General features: G+C 46.2%; 2 protein-coding genes across 2 annotated transcripts; both read right to left on the reverse strand.

Annotated features, from left to right (window-relative positions):
* Nucleotides 1-413: 413 nt before the first annotated feature.
* On the reverse strand, nt 414-4,643 carry SPMIP10 (sperm microtubule inner protein 10). Its single transcript, XM_004586371.3, has 3 exons — nt 4,494-4,643; nt 3,907-4,015; nt 414-652 (listed from the first exon to the last, which is right to left on the reverse strand). The coding sequence occupies exons 1-3, from the start codon at nt 4,577-4,579 to the stop codon at nt 443-445; spliced, it is 405 nt and encodes a 134-aa protein (XP_004586428.1). The 5' UTR covers nt 4,580-4,643; the 3' UTR covers nt 414-442.
* A 3,074-nt stretch (nt 4,644-7,717) lies between these two features.
* Nucleotides 7,718-18,992, reverse strand: PHAX (phosphorylated adaptor for RNA export). Its single transcript, XM_004586370.3, has 5 exons — nt 18,779-18,992; nt 17,218-17,822; nt 13,818-13,938; nt 11,215-11,298; nt 7,718-8,529 (listed from the first exon to the last, which is right to left on the reverse strand). Exons 1-5 carry the CDS (start codon nt 18,872-18,874, stop codon nt 8,260-8,262), a joined length of 1,176 nt encoding a protein of 391 aa, XP_004586427.2. The 5' UTR covers nt 18,875-18,992; the 3' UTR covers nt 7,718-8,259.

The raw sequence follows: 18,992 nt of genomic DNA on the forward strand, positions 1-18,992 counted from the left end.
AGAGCTGTCTGTCTTGCACTTGTAATTACCATGGCAACACATTACTAGGGCACATGCTTTGGAGAGGTAGGTCAGAAAGGGGGAGGCTGAGGGCAGCCAGCAAAGCCCCAGAATTCCCCCTCTTGGCAGGTTGGCTCAGGTGACACTGAATTTCAGAGGGAACAACAGTATAAACATGAGGAGGAGAGAAAAGCGGAAGACTGTAGGGAGGTCCGGCAGTGGATCGGGACCAATCCGCTGTTGCTTAGCAACTTGGTGTGAGGTTAGTGCCTGCGAAGCAGTGTCCCTGCCCTTCTCCCCCTCAGCCATTTCAAAACTTGTTTCCTTTCTCAAGGTTTCATCCTCTGGCAACTGAAGTTGTGGGACAAGTTCAAGGGTGCAGGGGCCTCAGACATTGCAGCCAGGAGACAGAGGAGGAAAGACTTGATTTATTCTTCTTTCATCAGACAAGTCTCCTCCGGAAGCCGTGGGAGATCACGGTGCTCTGGTATCTGGAGAGAGGTGAGTGCAGAGGCAGATCTGCAATTTTTATTTCTGGGGGGCCTTTTTTCAAGACAATCTGTCGGTCCTCACCGTGGCAAAGCCTCTCACTGTGGTTCAGAAACAGAGAGTCCTCTAATGGACCAGTGTAGATTCCGGATGCTTCTGCCTGCTGTGGGAAGAAAGGAGTCTGCCATCACATGTTGTACACATCACATCAACCAGCACTCTCTTGTTAGAGGGCAGTGAAACACCCCAGCACTTTTTCTAGCTCTCCCTGAAGAGAAGGAAGGTCTAGGGACAGAGTAACCTTCCTTTTCTGTTCTTTAAGATTTATTTATCTTTTATTGTAAAGTCAGATATACAGAGAGGAAGAGAGACAGACGGGGAAGATCTGTCCGAACAATGAGCTGCACTGAGCCGAAGCCAGGAGCCCCGAGCATCTTCCAAGTCTCCCACCTGGGTCCAGGCTACAAGCAGGCAGCTGGATGGGAAGTGGGGCTTAGGATTAGAACCGGCGTCCATATGGGATCCTGGCACATTCAAGGCAAGGACTTTAGCTGCTAGGCTACTGCATCAAGCCTGCACCCTTCATTCTCTAACAGTAATGCTGGGGGGCCAGCACTGTGTTGCAGCAGATAAAGCCACTGCCTGTGACACCCCCTCCCATATGTGTGCCAGTTGGAGTGCCAGCTGCTCCACTTCTGATGCTGCTTCTTGTACCCACAAGGGAGTCTGAATGGAGTTCCAGGCTCCTGGCTTCAGAATGGCCCAGCCCTGGCCACTGTGGCCCTTTGGAGAGTGACCCCAATCACTTTAAAAAATCTCGCTTTTCTCTCTAATAATTCTGACTTTCAAACAAAAAATATAATCCTCTTATTTGAAGATTTCCTTGAAAAAGAGAGTTTCAGACAGAAAGAGAGAAGCCAAGATCTTCCATTCACTGAGTCAATCCCTAAATAGCTGCCATGGCCGCAGCTGGGCATGTCCTGAAGCCAGGAGTCATGAACTTCTTCCAGATCTTCCACAAGGGTACAAGGGCCATGTTCTGCTGCTTTCCCACTTACATTAACAGAGAGTTGGATCAGAAGTGGAGCAGCCAAGATCTGAACTGGTACCCATATGGAATATTAGCACTGCCAGAAGGCAGCTTAATGCACTACACTACAACACTGGCCCCCAAAATAAAGCAAAAATAAAAATTAAAAATACTGGCCTTCAAAAAAAAAAAAAAAAAAAGAGATGGGAGCCCAGCACGGTAGCCTAGTGCCCAAAGTCCTTGCCTTGCATGCGCTGGGATCCTATATGGGCACTGGTTCACGTCCCAGCGAACCTGCTTCCCATCCAGCTCTCTGCTTATGGGCTGGGAAAAGTTGAGGACAGCCCAAAACCTTGGGACCCTCCACCAGCATGGGAGACCCAGAAGAAGCTCTTGGCTCCTGGCTTCAGATCAGCTTAGCTCAGCAGCTGGAAGATCTTCCTCTCTGTCTCTCCTGTCTATATATCTGACTTTGCAATAAAAATAAATCTTTTTTTTTTTTAAGGACTGTTGTGTTGTTGAGCATTGCCTGACTACCAAGAAGAGCCATGTATTGTACAAACAATAAAGGTGACACACTTGGAAGTCGAGTCCTTTTCTCCTAGAAGACTCAGTTTACTGATGCATAATTGGGATAGTAAGGAATTGTTGAATAGCAAATAACAAGTAGTAGCTATTTAGAGTTCTTCAACTTATATCCATATCTACATCTGATACTTTTAATTTCACTTCTTTCTTTAAAAAGAGTTACTTATTTGTATTATTTATTTTTATTGCAAAGTCAGATTTACAGACAGTAGGAGATATAGAGAGAAAGATCTTGCATCCACTGATTCATTCCCCAAATGGCCACACTGGCCAGAGCTGAGCCAATCTGAAGCCAGGAAGCCCCCTTGGGGTCTCCCGTGTGGGTGCAAGGTCCCATGACTTTGGGTTATCCTCCACTGTCTTCCCAGGCCACTAGCAGGGAGCTGGATGGGAAGTGGGACAGCTGAGACACAAACCAGTACCCAGATGGGATCTCTGCATGTGCAAGGCGAGGACTTTAGCTGCTAGATTACAGGGTCTTTAAAAAAAAGAGAGGGAGAGAGTGCACACAACAGATGCTCTGTCCTGGTATACTTCCCAGATGGCTGCAGTGGGCTGGGCCAGGAGAAAGCCAAGAACCTTGATCATCTTGGTCTGCCACGTGGGTGACAAGGACCCCAGTACTCAGGCCATATTCCACTCTAGCCAATCTGTTCCCCTGGTTTTTTCACCTGGAAATTCAGTCTACCTTGAAAACATGTGATTGTACTCTCCTTTTTTGTAATATACACTTAAAATATTCATTTATTTTATTTGAAAGACAGATTTACACAGAGAAGGAGACAGATCTGTCTGCTGGTTCCTTGTCCAAATGGCCACAGTAGCCAGAGCCTGGTGGATCCAAAGCCAGGAACCAGGAACATTGTCCAGATCTCACATGTGGACACAGAGGCTGGGCCATTTGTGCTGCCTTCCAAGCACACATAAGCAGAGTGCTGGATCGGAAGTGGAGCAGCCAGGACACCAACTGGCACCTATATGGGATGCTAGCGCTGCAAGACAGAGAACTAGCCTGTTGAGTCACTGCCCTGGTCCAAAATTGTACTTTTTAAGAAACTTATTATTTTATTTTGATAATCTTTACATAATTAATTAAGGCACAAAGGGTCAAGGGCTACAGGAAAGTGGTAAGACCATTGTTTCCACATTCTCTCTCTCTCGTTTCTCTGTATCTGGGGTAAGGGAGGAGATAAAGGGAGAAGCCCCACACGGCCTCCCATCCATCGCTAGGTCCCCGACATGAGGCGTGCTCCGAGGGCACTGCTCAAGTGCCAAAGCTGAACTTTCTAAAAGGTTTATTGAAAAGGCAGAGTGATTGAGACAGATAAGGAGAAAATGAAAGTTGGAGAAAGAGATCTTCCATCCCGTTTCATTCCCTTAATCTTGCAACAGGCAAGGATGGGCCAGGGGAAAGCCAAGAGGCAGGGATTCCATCCGAGTGTCCCATGTGAATGGCAGGGACTTAAGCTTTTAGACCACCCTCTGCTGCCTCCCTGGCACATTAGCAGAAATGTGCAGTTGACAATGTAGAGTAACCAAGACTTGACCTGGCACTTCAAACAGGATGCGAGTGTCTCAAGAAGCAGCTTAATCCACTGTGCCGCAATGCCTGCTGGTCACGTTCTCATGAACCTAAGAACTGCAGGCTTGCTTGAAAAGTAGAGGTTTTAATCAGTGACATTGCATTTTCTTCCAAGTGTGTGTGAACATGCCTCTCAAGTGTCTTGCATAATTATGTGCCCCTATTCAGATAGTAAACAGTCTGGGTTTTAATATGACAAACATTTATGAAAAAATACCTTCAGATTCAGATTCCTGAATTTCATATTTTGTTTCCAAGGCATAATGTAATGTCTTGGGATCAGCCCTTGCTTTAGCGAAAACCGTGGCAAATGGATGTCCTTGTACCTGAAGAGGAGGAAAGCATGAATTAAAGCCATTGCTTTAGTGCGGTTGTTGGGAACAGGGGTGATCACGTGTCCATCATGTTTGGATTGGCTTGGAGGCAGGAAGAACAGGTGTGCCACTTGAGGTCACCTACTTATTAGTAACCCCATCTTGGAGTCAGGGCTGGGCACCAGTGTCTCCAGCCGGGTACCCTCTCCCCTACTTGGTCCATGATATCCATTTTAATTCAATTTTAACAGGAAAGACAGCACACTTTGGAAAGGAAATCTCTGCATAATTACAGAACACAGTAACAAACTCAGAGTCTGAACATATACAGGTGTGGAGTCCTGTGTTTCCTGCAACATATATACGTTGCCTCCCTCTAGAACAGAAGGCTTTCTATGTAGATGCTAAGGAGAAGCATGCGTCCATACAGCACCCAGATGGCAAAATAAACGCAGGAACAACCAAGCCTCTAGGTCCTGCAAGTTCTCACTTGGTAACTGGTCTGCAGCAGCTCTCATCAGAGTAGTTGTTGGTGAGCTTAGGAAAGAGTAGACGAGTGTCTTTTCCTGCAGCCATCCTGTGGGCAGTGGAGGAATACTCACCTAGAACAACACTTACTTGCTGCCCAGTTATGCTGCTGCCTCTGATGTAACAATGCTTTGTTAACTTCATAGCAACCCTTAGCAGTTACAGTCTCAGCTGGAAACTGCTTCTTCTAAAGCAATTTCCCTTCTGGAGAAAAACATTACCATAATTCACTTAAAAATTGGGGTATGAGCAGACATAATGATGCAGCACATTGAGTCAGCATTAGACATCGTACCAAGGCCCTTGTTTGAGCTCTGCTTTCCTTCCAGTCTGACTTCCTGAAATGCACCCTGAGATGTAGTGATGGTGGCTGAAGCTCTAGAACCCCTGCCAACCAGGTGGGAGACCTGGATGAAACTCTAGGGTCCTGACTTCAGCCTAGACTAGCCCTGGATGCTAGTCAGTTGGGGGGGGGGGGGTGTCATCCAGTGAATGGAAGATCTCTCTTTCTGTCTCTCCTTCTCTCTTTGTAACTTCGCCAATTTTTTTTTAAAATTATTTGTTTGAAAGTGTTAGAGAGGAAGAATAGCTAAATTTGTTGGTTTATTCCCTAAGTGGTCACAGTGATAGGGGCTTGGCCAGGTCAAAGCCAGGAGCCAAGAGCTTGTTCAGTCTCTCACTGGGTGCAGGGGCCCAAGTACTTGGTCATCTTTTGTTGCTCCCTCAGGCCATAAACAGGAAACTGGATCAGAAGTGGGATGCCAGCACCACAGGCATCCCCCGTGGATATCTTTACTTTTAGAAACTTTTTGGGTATTTGGCCTGGTCATTATGTCACTCAACTTCTGGTATCACAGGTACCCGAGTTTGATACTCATTCCCAGCTTGATTCTAGCTTCCTGTGAGTTTAGGCCCTGGAGAGGCACAGATGATGGCTCAAGTTCGTGGATCCCTGCCACCCACATGGAAAATCTGGATTGTGTTTCTGGTTCCTGCATTTGGCCCCAGCCAGTTCCATTCCTGGCTGACCTGGGCATCTGTGAGATTAACCAGCAGATGGGAGGTCTCTCAAAATAAAAAAAGCAATTCCTTAACTTTGATTAGAAAAAATAGCCATAAGCTGAATGGTGACTATTTTTTTTAAGATTGACTGATATTTATTGGAATGGCTATTTTCAGAGAGAAATAGACAGATCTTCAGTGCACTGGGTCATTGCCCAAGTGGTCGCAATGGCTGGAACTGAGCCAGTTTGAAGCCAGGAGCCAGAAGCTAGGAGCGTCCTCCGGGTCTCCCAAGCAGGTGCAGGGATGTCCTCTACTGCTTTCCTGGGCCACAAGCAGGTAGCTAGAAGGGAAGTGGAGCAGCCAGGACATAAACCAGCACCATATGAAATGCTGGCACATGCAAGGTGAAGGTTTAACCACTGAGCCATTGTGCCAAGCCTGTGACCATTTTTTTCCTAACCATATCAATAAGTGATTTTTGTATTGACTTGAAAGGCAGAGTTGACAAAGATCTTCCAACTGCTAGCTCATGTCCTGAGTGCCTACAGCAGCTAAGGCAGGGCAAGTCTGAAGCCAAGAGCCAGGAACTCCATCAGGATCTCCCCAGTGGATGACAGGCACCTGCACGCTTGGGTGGGCCATCTTCTGATCCTAGGCAGAGCCAGAACTCAAACCAGCACCCTGATGTCACAGGAGTCCTCAGCAGCAGCTCAACATGTACTTTCTTTAAAAACCTGTAAGGGCCCAGTGCGGTAGCCTAGTGGCTTAAGCTTTCGTTTTGTACACACCACAATCCCATATGGGCACCGGTTCTAATCCCGGCAGCCCTGCTTCCCATCCAGCTCCCTGAATGCAGCCTGGGAAAGCAGTCTAGGACAGGCCAAAGCCTTGGGACCCTGTGCCCGTGTGGGAGACCCGGAAGAAGCCCCAGCTTCCTGGCTTTGGATTGGCTCAGCTCTGGCCATTGTGGTCACTTGGGGAATGAACCGGAGGACAGATCTTCTTTGTCTCTCCTTCTCTCTGTGTAACTGACTTTCCAATAATAATAATAAAAAAAAAATCTTTAAAAAAAAACCCTCCTGTAAGTAGCTAACAAAATATATGGTTAGCTACCTAAAATAATTATTTCTATAAAGATTTGCTTCTTTTAATTTCAAAGGCTAATTTTCATAGAGGAGAGACATAGTCTTCCATCTACTGGTTAACTCCCCGGATGCCCTGAGATGAGCTGATCTGAAGCTGGGAGCTTGGAGCCTCTTCTGGGTCTCTTACATGGGTTTAGGGTCCCAAGGCCTTAGGCCATCCTCTGCTGCTTTCCCAGGGAGCTGGATCACAAGTGGAGCAATCGGGACACCATCCGGCATCCATATGGGATTGTGGTACCACAGGGCAGAGGATTAATCCACTATACCTACCCCTACTAAAATATTGACGTATTCTTTCAGTAATAGGAATTTGTTTTATTCTAGTTGCAGAGCCACAAAAGGAAAGACAGAAATACTGCACCTCCTGCTTCATTCCCCAGATGCCCACAACTGCTGGACTTGAGCCAGGCTAAAGCCAAGAGGTAGGAACATCCTGGTCTTCCCCATGGGTGGCAGGCCCCTAGCACTTGCATCATTAAGCAGGGAGCCGGATGGGGCCTAGACTAGCACTTGTATAAGAAGCAGGAATATCAAGCAATGGCTTAACCCACAGTGCCACAATGCTTGTCTTTGGAATGGCAATTTTATGAAAGTCACCTGAAGTTCATTAAGGCATGACAAAAACATTTTATTTATTCACTTTATAGAAGTAAAAAGCAACCAGAAAGTATATTTCTCTTATATCCAACTTCAATGCCCATATTTTTCAGAAACTCCTGGAAAAACTTCAAGTACAGTAAAGAATAATCTACACTTTGACTTAAATTATACACATTTTTAAGATGCTTCATGACCTAGTACCTCCTGGAACATGTTATATAAACTATGTTTTCCCTTTTTACTATGTTTAAAATAAAAATGAAAACTTGGAAACTTTATGATACATCAGTTTAAATTCTTGTGTTCCTTAACAGAAGGTAAAACTTTCTTAAGCAGGCCATCAGTGGGAAATTTTGAAGAAAAGTTCACAGTAATACACAGATGTAAATTAGATTCCTAATTAGTAAGAAGTCAAAAACAAAGGCAAGAACCAATATTTCTTCATAAAGTGTCTGACATTTATTTACTTCTGGATAAACAGTATGTAGGAGGAACAATTAGTCTAAACCTAATTTTAGTCTCCATTCTTACAACTGCCTAAGAGTTCTTGAGATACAGAAAAACAATTTTGAATGCATTAGTGACAGCCTAACAATATGAGCATCTGGTCTGGATCTTTTAATGGAATGTTTTTAAATCAAAGCATAATTCACCAAAGATAAATCGGAAAAAGAAATGAACATGTGAATGGCATGTTATGACCTAGCCACAACTGGTGATCACCAAGTTCTTCTCACAGCAGGCCACACACACAGCCAACTGAGAATTAAACTTGTGTTAGAGACTTCAGTGTTTCAGCAGCCATTAGCCATTGTTAAATGTTTCTATTAATTGCTTTTGTCTCCCACATTTTTTATTTAAAACAAGGAACAGTTCTCTCTTCATGTATTTCAGTGCAAAGTAAAACAAAGCAATCTCAGTAGAAATTACCACGTTGATATCTTAGAAAGGCTTATTCCTCAGATGTCCAAGAGGTACTTAAAAGATGTCCAGCTCGTGAGCGTGGTCCACCTCAATGGCCTCCTCTGCATCCAGCCTGGCTTCTCCGTGTCCTTCCTGGGGTTCATCAAGAGATGCCAGCGCCTCGTTTGTGTCACTTGCGAAAGTTTCTCGTGAGGTATCATCCTCCTCTTGAAAATTTAGACTTTTAATGGCTTGTTTCATCTTTTTCCCAAGTATCTGTGTTCTCCTTTTCCTTGCAGCTTTTCTATTTTCATACTCCTTTTGATTTTCAACATAGAAAATGTCCTGTGATAAAAGAACAACTTCAGTTAACAAGAAGTCAACACTTATTAAGGTCACATGGCAGATTCTGCATTCACCTCCTTTTCCCCCAGAAAACAAACATTAGTAGGTTCATTATTAGTTAGAGTTCAAGATATGGAATAAGTTCCCACTGCAAGTAAAGATCAAAGCTCACATTCTCCCCTAATTCATCAATTCAGTCATTTTAAGTTTCCTAAATGAGAGTAGGAAAATCATGTGTAACATAATTCATCCCACAGAAAGGAGAAGTCTTTGAAATAAAGACTCGCTAACTTTGAAACGTCATAACTGTGATTGCCACGATGAAACCGAAGTCATGGCTGCACTGGTATCAGGCCACCTACAAAACGCCGGAACAGCATCCTGGCTGGCATCCCATCTGCTGCTGCACTTCTGACACGGCTCCCTGCTAATGCACACGGGCCAGCTTCAAGGGAATGGCACAAGTAACTGAACCCTGGCCACCCATGTGGGAAACCAGATGAGCTTTTTTTTTTTTTTTAATATTTATTTTTACTGGAAAGCCAGATTTACAGAGAGAATGAGAAACAGACAGATCTTCCATCTGCTGGCTCATTCCCCAAGTGGCTGTAGCCACCAGAACTGAGCCGATGTGAAGCCAGGAGCATCTTCCCTGTCTCCCATGCATGTGCAGGGTCCCAAGACCTACAGCCATCCTCTAGTGCTTTCCCAGGCCACAGGCAGAGAGCTTGATGGAAACTGGAGCAAGTGGGATATGAACAGGTGCCCATATGGGATCCTAGGGCATGCCAGGTGAGAATTTAGTCACTAGGCTATGCCTATTTTTTTTTTTAACTCTTAAAAAAAATATTATTTATCCAAAAGGTAGAGTGGCAAAGGACTTAGAGTGAGAAAATCTTCTGTCTGCTGTTTCTGTCTCCAAATGCCAGGCTGCAGATGGGAGCCAGGAGACTCACGTCTCCTATGTGGGTGGCAGGGGCCCAGGCACCAAGGTCATGGCCTGCTGCCTCCTCGGGTGCCTCAGCAGGAAGTTGGATCAGAAGTGCAAGGCAGCTAGGACTAGAGTTGGCACTTCTGCCTGTGTATGTTCTAAATGGAGGTTTAACCCAAAGCACCACAAGATTAGCTGAGTACTGAATTCTGACTTGTTAAAAATCATGTTATAGTGCCTGGCATGGTAGCCTAGCAGCTAAACTCCTCGCCTTGAATGTGCCAGGATCCCATATGGGCGCCAGTTCTAATCCCAGCACCCCTGTTTCCCATCCAGCTCCCTGCCTGTGGCCTGGGAAAGCAGTTTAGGACGGCCCAAAGCCTTGGGGCCCTGCACCCATGCAGGAGACCTGGAGGAAGCTCCTGGCTCCTGGCTCCTGGCTTCGGATCAGCGCAGCTCTGGCTTTTGTGGCCATTTGGGGAGGGAATCACCGGAAGATCTTCTTTTCTGTCTCTCCTCCTCTCTGTATATTTGACTTTCCAATAAAAATAAAATACATCTTTACGGAAAAAAAAAAAAATGCTATAAAACAATCCCTATAGAAGACATTTCAAGAAACATGAAAAATACTGAGGTGCCCTCTTTCCAGTTTGTGAGGTATGTCGGATGGGACAGGCATTGTGGTGCAGCTAAGTCACTGCTTGCAACAGCAGCCTGCCATGTCACAGTGCCAGTTCTGACCAAGGTCCCTGCCAATGTGCCTAGGCAGCATGTAATGGTCCAAGGACGGCAGTCCCTGGCTCCTGGCTTCAAACTGGCCCAGCCCCAGCTGCTGTAGGGATTTGGGCTTGGAACCAGTGGATAGTTTTCTCAAAAATCTTCAAAACAAAATGAAACAAAACAAAGGTATCTGCATCACGGAAGCCTCATGTTCATCAATGTATCCCTGGTCACAGAAGTGAATTCACTCCCTTTTTTCCTACCTCTCTGTCTGCTTCTCTCCCTGTCAGTGGGCATCTCAAATAATAAAATAACTTTTTGTCTTAAAGAAGCCAAAAGCATGAAGATAGAGGAATCCCTGAAGCAAACTGGAGCCCAGTAAGAGAGCCTGACACTAAAATAACATCCCAAACCGCGCGACAGACGTCAGTCATGAAGGAGAGAATTACAACCGCATAAGGAAAACAAGAATGCTAAAAGATCAACTGCCATAGAATCAGCACGGAGGATATGCTTGTCATGGAGGTATCTGTGTCATCTTTCCATGAGGAACAAGTTACAACCTGGGTGTTTGGCTCGCCAGCGGAGCTGTGGACCGGGCTGCCTGGTCCTCTCCTGGAGGGCCTGGGGTAGAGTGGAGGTTCTGATTCCTGGAGGCAGAGGCTTAACATTGTTGGTCCTTGCTAACAAAATGGGAGATCTGGTCTGATTGGCTTTGCCCTGATGACTAAGGACAACTGGGGAATGAAACAGAGGATGACAACACTGTTTGTTTCTTAAATTTAAAAGCTTCAGAAGGAAGGAAAAAATAATTATGTGCTAAAAGAGAAGGAAAAAGCATTATATTAAAGAAAAGAAAACAAAACAGACCTTATGCCTAAAAGGGGGGAAAAAGGAGACAAAGATTTACACAAGGCACAATGTCGGAATTGGTCCATTAAAAGCAGAGTGGCCCAGGGAGATGAACAGGAAATGCAATTGGAGGCTGCGGGAAAGCTGCGTTATGATGGTTCTTAAGAGGACATCATCATTACCTTGATTTGCTCCTCGCTGATACTTGGGGTATTTTTCAGAAGATTCAGAAAAACTCCACCTGGTGTCCTTCTTCGACTCCCATTCTACAAAAAGAAACACAGAAAGCAAAGTGCACAGACTTTCCTCATGAGGAGCCATGGCATGTGTTAACAGACACACCTAAACAACACCAGGACTAGCAGATCTCAAGTCCAGTCCCAATCCGACTCCTATAGTCTTTTAACTATGTATGATTTATAAAATCTATGATTTATAAAATCTACTTGGTGACAGGTGCAGTTCAAGTAAGCTAACATGACTAAATGCCTAAACATTCTGCTCCTATGTGACATCTGGTCAAATGAGTGACACATCGTAGTCAATAATTAGAACAGTTTGGTATTTTGGAGACTGGGACGGAGTTCGGTGCTCTTGGCTTCTGCCTGGCCCAGCCCTGGCCGCTGGGAAATGAACCAGTGCATGGAAGGTCTTTCTCTCTAATTCTGCCTTTCAAATAAAGTTAAGTTCAAAAAAAAAAAAAAAAAAAAAAGAATGCAGCAGAAATCGATGTAAAAGTCAATTTAAACCAATGTGCCACTAAAATAAAACTAGAATAATCAATAGAGTAAAAAATTCCTTTTTTTTTAAAGATTTATTGATTTATATTTATTTAAAAGGCAGACTGACAGCGGGACCATGCCTGGCTGAAGCCATGAGCAGGGAACTCCAGCCAGGCCTCCAATGAGGGCAGGAGGGCTCGGGTACCTGAGACATGACCCAGTCAGGATAGCAGGGAGCTGCAAGAGAAGCCGAGCTAGAACTTAGATATGGAAGAGTTCCAAGTGCTGGCTTAACTTGCTGCACAACACCTATGCCTCTTTTTCTTCTCTCCATTTTAAAGTTTTGTTTATTTTTATAGGAAAGTCAGATTTACAGAAAGATTTTCCATCCTCTGTTCATTCCCCAAGTGGCTGCAACAGCCAGAGCTGAGCCGATCTGAAGACAAGAACCAGGAATCTCCTCCGGGTCTCCCAGACAGGTGCAGGGTCCCAAGACTTTGGGCCGTCCTTGACCGCTTTCCAGGCTGCAAGCAGAGAGCTGGATGGGAAGTGGAGCTGCCGGGATTAGAACTGGCGCCCATATGGGATCCCAGTGCGTTCAAGGCGAGGACTTTAGCCGCTAGGCCATGCCGCCGGGCCCAAAAAGAACATATCTAAGGAAAATGAATTTGGTTTTCCATTTTCCCAGCTTCTAGTCTGGCTTCTAGCCTGCATCAGCTCACTGGATTCTCAAGTTATATTAGTACAATGCTAAAATTACTGGTGAATCTAAAACTCTTGTGTACACTAAATGAAACTAGTCGGGCAACAGGAACACAAGCAGGGATGTAGTGCATTCCTGATTATTCCCCATTGCTACACTGCCAAATTCCATTTTAATATCTGAAATTTAGGCTCAGAATCTGTTACCACAGCCAATGCTAAGTGCTTCTTTTCTGTTTCCACAGCATGCTAATCCACTCTCTTGTGATGCTACCACTCAAGATTCATGAGAAGCAGGAAAGGAAGTCATTTCACTCTCATCCTCACCCTGCAGTGAAAACATTAACTGAGGTCTGTAGAGCTGTCCAGCAGGGTGTGGGAACTGCTGCCGCCCATGGTTTGGTCCAGCCCCAGGGGCGCTCTGTCATTCTCAGCCCACAGAGGCTCTCAACCCTCGTCAACATCCCTTCACATGAGATTTTTCTTTCACTCCTATGACCCATGAAATGTTTAATACCTTTTTTGGAAGGCAAATTTATAGAGAGGGGAAGAAGGAGAGAGGAGGGGGAGAGATCTTCATGTGCGGGTTCAGTCCTCAAGTGGCCACAGTGGTCAACACTGGGCCAGGCCGAAGACAGAAGCCTCAGCTTCTTCCGGCTCTCCCAGGTGGGTGTAGGGTCCCAAGCACTTGGGCCATCTGCTGCTACTTTCTCCGGTATATGAACAAAGAACTGGCCTGAAAGTGGAGCAGCCAAGTATCAAACCAGGACTCAGGTGTTGCCAACAACCCGGGGGGGAAGGCTTAACCTCCTGTGCCACAGCACCAGATCTACTAGATGGCCATAGTGTACATATCTGCACTTGATATGTGAAAGAGGAGATTCTCGTCCTCCTCTTCAAGGGAGTGTGAATTAAATGAACCTAAAATAACACTTCCATTCCAGTTGCTAAGCTGTGAGCACTGCAGATAACACTTCACCTGCATCAGGTTGGCTGATGTTCGTTTTTACACGTGAGGAGACCGAGATGCCAACGAGCCGGACACTTTAAATCTCAGTGAGCTGATGACTCCAAACCAAAAACGGACACACCATCTCCCAACTCTACAAAATTGAAGTTCTTAAGCTCTTCCACAGTTGTGCTAAAATTCCATTCCCTAACTTTAGTGAGTCAGATACACTCTTAACTATACATTAACACACTAAAACACTAAAAAGCCGTGAGTTTTAAAATTCAGTATTTATTGATGCCAACAGTTTCAAAAAAAATGAAACATTATAACAAAGGATAAGAGACACTGAGACAAGTTTATCAAAATCACATTAAAAAGTAGGAAAAAAAACAAGAATAATCAGTCTTACCACTATAAAAAGGCCACCATTTTGTTCAACTTCAGCAGTTTCCATCAGGAGTTCAATTGCCTTTTTGTTTCCAATTATCCTCACTACCCGTGCAATCAGATCTTTCTTCGGTTCCTGTAACCTGATCATGAACAAATAAAGTATAATTAACCTCTTGCTATCTTGACAGAGTTGGAGAAATCTGTCAGTCTCCAGTTTAGTTCTCTACCACAAAGATTTCATTCTAGTTACCGTGTGCTTTTCTTTGCTTTTTTTTTTTAAACATTCATTTATTTTTATTGGAAAGGCAGATTTACAGAGAAAAGGAGAGAAACATCTTCTGTCTGCTGGTTCACTCCCAAATGGCTGCACAGATTTCAATGTAATCTGAGGGTGGATGCAAACCTAAACCCAAAAGAAGATACAGCACTCCACTTCTGTCACACCAAACATGTGCTGAACTCTGCTTTCAGCTTTCCTAACCACAGAGCTGCCTGAAGGCCCAAAAGAACAGGCCCTTTCCCTCACACACTGTCCCAGGACAACAAAGAAACAGCTGAATTAGCCAACAGCTTTCTACGGCTGGAAAAACACACACTAAGACCCTTACACACACTGTGTCCAACAGCTGTGTTTCCACGTTATGAGGCAGACACTATCACTTCAGTTAAAACTCAGGGAGTTTAAGACAGTCTCCTGTTGTCAGAGCCACCACTTCGTATAAAAGAGGGAGGACTAATAGCACCAATGTCTTGCAGGCTCCCTAATCAGACCTGGCATCTTGTCTCTTCAATAGAAGGCAGTCCTCATGCGAGGAAAGAGCGAAGGAACCAGGGCCTAGTTCCGGTCTAAAGCTAAATCTGTGACCCTATCCACTTCTTTCCCAGTAGTTTAAAAATTCACATTAATAGGGCCCAGCATGGTGGCTCAACAGGCTAATCCTTTGCCTTCAGCACTAACATCCCATATGGGTTCCAGCTTCTCCACTTCCCATCCAGCTCTCTGCTAATGGCTTGGGAAGCAGTGGAGGATGACCCAGGTCCTGAGGCCCCTGCATCCATGTGGGAAACTGGGAAGAAGCTCCTGGCTTCAGATTGGTTCAGCTCTGGCCATTGCAAACATCTGGGGGAAAGAACCAGTGGATGGAAGATTTCTTGTCATTCCTTCTCTCAGTAAATCTGCCTTTTCAGTAAAACCTCTTTAAAAAATTCTAAAGTTAAGGCAGATTTGCCTGAAAAGCTAACACAAGTTTCCTCACATCACCTTAACTTTGTTTTTATTGGTCTGTTTGCAAGAATAAGGAGGGGGAAGAGAGATATTTTTCATTCTCTGGCTCACTTCTTCAACAGCTGGGGTTGTTAGGCCAGGCTAAAGCCAGGAACTTCACATGGGTGACAGAAACCCAACTAGTTGGGCCATTATCTGCTGCCTCCCAGGGACATTGCAAGAAACTGGATCAGACACACAGAGAAGCAGAGATTCAAACCAGACACTCTAATACGGGATGCAGGTTGTCTAACACAGAGGATTAACCGTGCCGCAGTGCCCACCCTCTCACCTTAAAAATTCACTGGTGCTGGTGTGTGGCACAAGGGTCAAGTGCCATCTGCAAGGCTGACATCCCTTATGGATACTGCTTAAGAGTTCTGGCTGCTCTACTTTCAATCCAGCTCCCTGCTAATGTGCCTGGGAAGGCCACAGAAGACAGCACAAGTCCTTGGGCCCTTCCACCCACGTGGGAGACCCAGAAGAAGCCCCTCGTCTCGGAACGGCCCAGCACCCACCATAGAGGTCAATTGGGGAGTGAGCCAAAAGACAGCAGACCACTCACTCTGTCTCTGTTAACTCTGCCTTTCAAAGGACTGCAAAGACCAGGGCTGAGTCAGGCCAAAGCCAGGAACCCAATCCATGTCTCCCACACACGTGGCAGGAACATATCCACGTGAGTCATTAGATATGGCTCCCTAGAGTGCAGATTAACAGAAAGTTGTAATAGGACGGAAAGCCAGGACTTGAACCCAGCCACCCCATGATGCAGTGGGTGTTCCAAGCGGCACCCTAACTACTGTACAAATGTCTGCTCATATGTCACTCCTGAACCATATCTAATTTCGTTTGTGACACTGTACATGAGCGACTTAGATGTAATGAAAAGTTAATAATAAAGATGAGCTTAAAAATACATGAATGGTAAGTTTACCTCTCATAAAGCAATCCTACTCCTATATATTTGCCCAAATACCTGCAGGTGAAGGTTCCCAATAGAAGATACCCACTCAGTATGGAGACACACACACACACAATTATGGACTGACTCCTACTTACAGCACGACTCAAAACATTCACACTAGGTGAAATAAGATAGCTGTGCAATTTCACTTACTGTGAAATGCCTGGAAAAGGCACATTTATACAGAGAGTAGATCAGAAGTTGCATGGGAGTAAGAACTGTGATTAACAACTGTGAATTACCAAATGGACATACTGGAAATGGCTGGCGTCCAGCACAGCAGGTTAAGCCAATACTTGGTACACCTGCATCCCGAGTGCTTACGACTCTGTCCTGCCTGGCTTCCGATCAAGTTTTCTGCTAATGGACGCCATGGGAAGGAAGCAGATGAAGGCTCAAGCACTTGGGTCCCTGCCGTCCAGACAGGAAACCATCATGAAGCCCCTGCCCTCTGGCTTTGCCTGGCCCACTCCTGGCTGTTGTAGGCCACTGCAGTGACCCAGCAAGATCTCTCTCTCTTTCTGTGTCTTCCAAATATATAAAACTAAAAATAGGAAGTTTTGTACAGCTTGATAAATTTGCTTAAAAACAACAAAACAAACAAACAAAAAAAAGCCCAATACTAGAAACGAGTATTATCGTATGTAAGAGATGTGATTTACAAAAGGGGTGGCCGTTTACACAGGCGCTAAGGTGTTGCTGCCAATGTCTGCACCCCACGTCAGAGAGCCCTGGTTCAAGACTTAGTCCTGCTTCGGACTCAGTTTCTTGGTAAATGAGAGGCAGCAGGCCAGGTTGAATTTGTGGCTCCCTGCAGCCCATGTGGCAAATCTAGATGGTTCCCAGCTCCTGGCTTTGGCCTGTCCAGACCTGACTGTTGTGGGCATTCAGGGAGCGACCAGTGGATGGGAGCTGCTGTCTGATTTTCAAATACAATCCTTTTTAAAAGGTCTTATAGAAGAGCTCATTGGCAGGAAATGCAAAGAGTTACTTAAAGTTATAAAAGTCTGCAAGATTATTCTCTTAAGAGTGTCCAAGTTTAAGGAAACACATTCACATAACCAATTAAGCCCAAAATTCTTTAAGTAAAAATAAATGAATAAAATTCAAAGCAGCATCATGAACACATCTGCCAACAACACAGGAGATACCAGTCAAGGACTCACTTGTAGGTCAAATTTAGGGGCTCACCTGAAAGCAATTTCATCAGCCACCTTCTCTGGAGAATCTTCCTCCGTGATCTCATACCGGCCTTTATAGTCCATCTCTAGCCTGGTTCCTACTCTGTCTTTGACGGGTCGTTTCCGTTTGAGATGACCTTGCCCATTCTCCTCTTCCTTTGAGCCCATCTTTTTGCCACCATGCATGTAGTCATCCAGCTCTTTGTCTAAATCTCTTGTATGTTCTTGAGATTCCCTCCTAAGTTTCTTAGCAAGCAGATAGTTGTATGTCTCCGACTGCCTGCTCCTGTCGATGGTGCCCTCCATGCCCAAGATGCCCAGTTCAGTGGCCACAGCATCCTGGTTCTGTTCCTGCAGCACAGCGCCCCAGATGTTGTTCACTTTCTTTCCCCCGGCAGCGGGTGGCTTCTGACCGCTCTGGTCAAACTCTGGCCTGCGAGGAGGGTTAATGCACTTCTGTCTCTTGCGTTTCCAAAGAGAGCTATCATCGTCGGAATCAGAAAAGCTCTCTTCACTTGAATCCACACTTTGAACAGTCCGATAGTGTGATGCTGGTGCACACGCTGCTGTGGTGCTCTGGAAGCCCCTCATTGCACTGTCCCCCACTAGAGCCTTCTGCAAAGCAAAGGAAATACAGTCAGCTCCCCAAAGCACATGCCCTCCACCCACCACATGCAGCTTTTAAAAAACTCACTTAGATACACAACTGGATAATTTTGGAACAGAAGTGACTTCAAAAACATCTTACGAAATACACCCAAGTTAAAGCTAAGAATTTGGTAGGGGTCGGAATAGTTATTATAGTGTAATGGTTACACCACTGTTTGAGACACCTCACATCCCATATTTGAGTCCCTACTAATACACCTGGGAAAACAGCAGAAGATGACCCAAGTGCTTGGGCCCCTGGCTTAGCCCAGCGCTCCAACATTGCTTTGGCAAACTGCTGAGTTTGTGACAGCAATTTAGGGAAAACCACTAAGAACAAATTACACTGGTGTCAAATTCCTGACATTTATATACAAACAGTGTCGTCGGTGCTTTAAAAAGCTACCACCGCATTATTAACCGCACAGACTCCTGGGAACAAGGTGCTGCTCGCTGGGTGCTGTGCACCCAGTAAGAGCAGAGCTCCTTGAGGAGCACAACCATCGCCTGCAACCCCCTCCTCCGGCCCTACACAAACAGGACATCCCTGGGACACACACTGCCCCCCAGCATCTCGCACTGAACACTACGCTTCGCATCTGCAGCGCCGGGGCGGATTCACGGGCCACCGCGGCCGCGCCATCCCACCCCGCAACGCGGGCGGCCGGGAAGCCGAGTGGGCGTGCGGGCGCTGCGGCCAGGCCCTCATCCCTCACGTCCCCGCGCCCTATGCGTCCGTGCCACACAACGTGGCGCCACCGGGCCCGGGAAGCCGCTAGGTTTTACAACACGACCGGCGGCCTGGCAGGCCGAGGGCACACGGCCGCCTCCAGCGGGCGGCCCAGGCTCCGCGCGCCCGCTCCCCGAGGCCCGCGCTCCACGCGCCCGGCCGCCCCTCTCCCGCCGCCCCTTCCCGTACCTACCGGCACTGGCAGCGGCCTGTCGCTGGGCGCGACCACCATGTCCGAGTCCGAATCGGAAAGCTGCCCATCTTCCATGTCGCCCGCTTCCAGCGCCATCTTCCCGTGGCGGGAGCGCTCCGCGCCTTAGGAGCGCACTTCCGGCGGCGCGGCGGCTGCTCGGGCGCCCTCGCGCGGGGAACGGCGGACCTGCAGCGCCCCACACCGGGAACGTGAG

The sequence above is a fragment of the Ochotona princeps genome, chromosome 19 (genome assembly GCF_030435755.1).
Source record: "Ochotona princeps isolate mOchPri1 chromosome 19, mOchPri1.hap1, whole genome shotgun sequence".
Taxonomy (NCBI): domain Eukaryota; kingdom Metazoa; phylum Chordata; class Mammalia; order Lagomorpha; family Ochotonidae; genus Ochotona; species Ochotona princeps.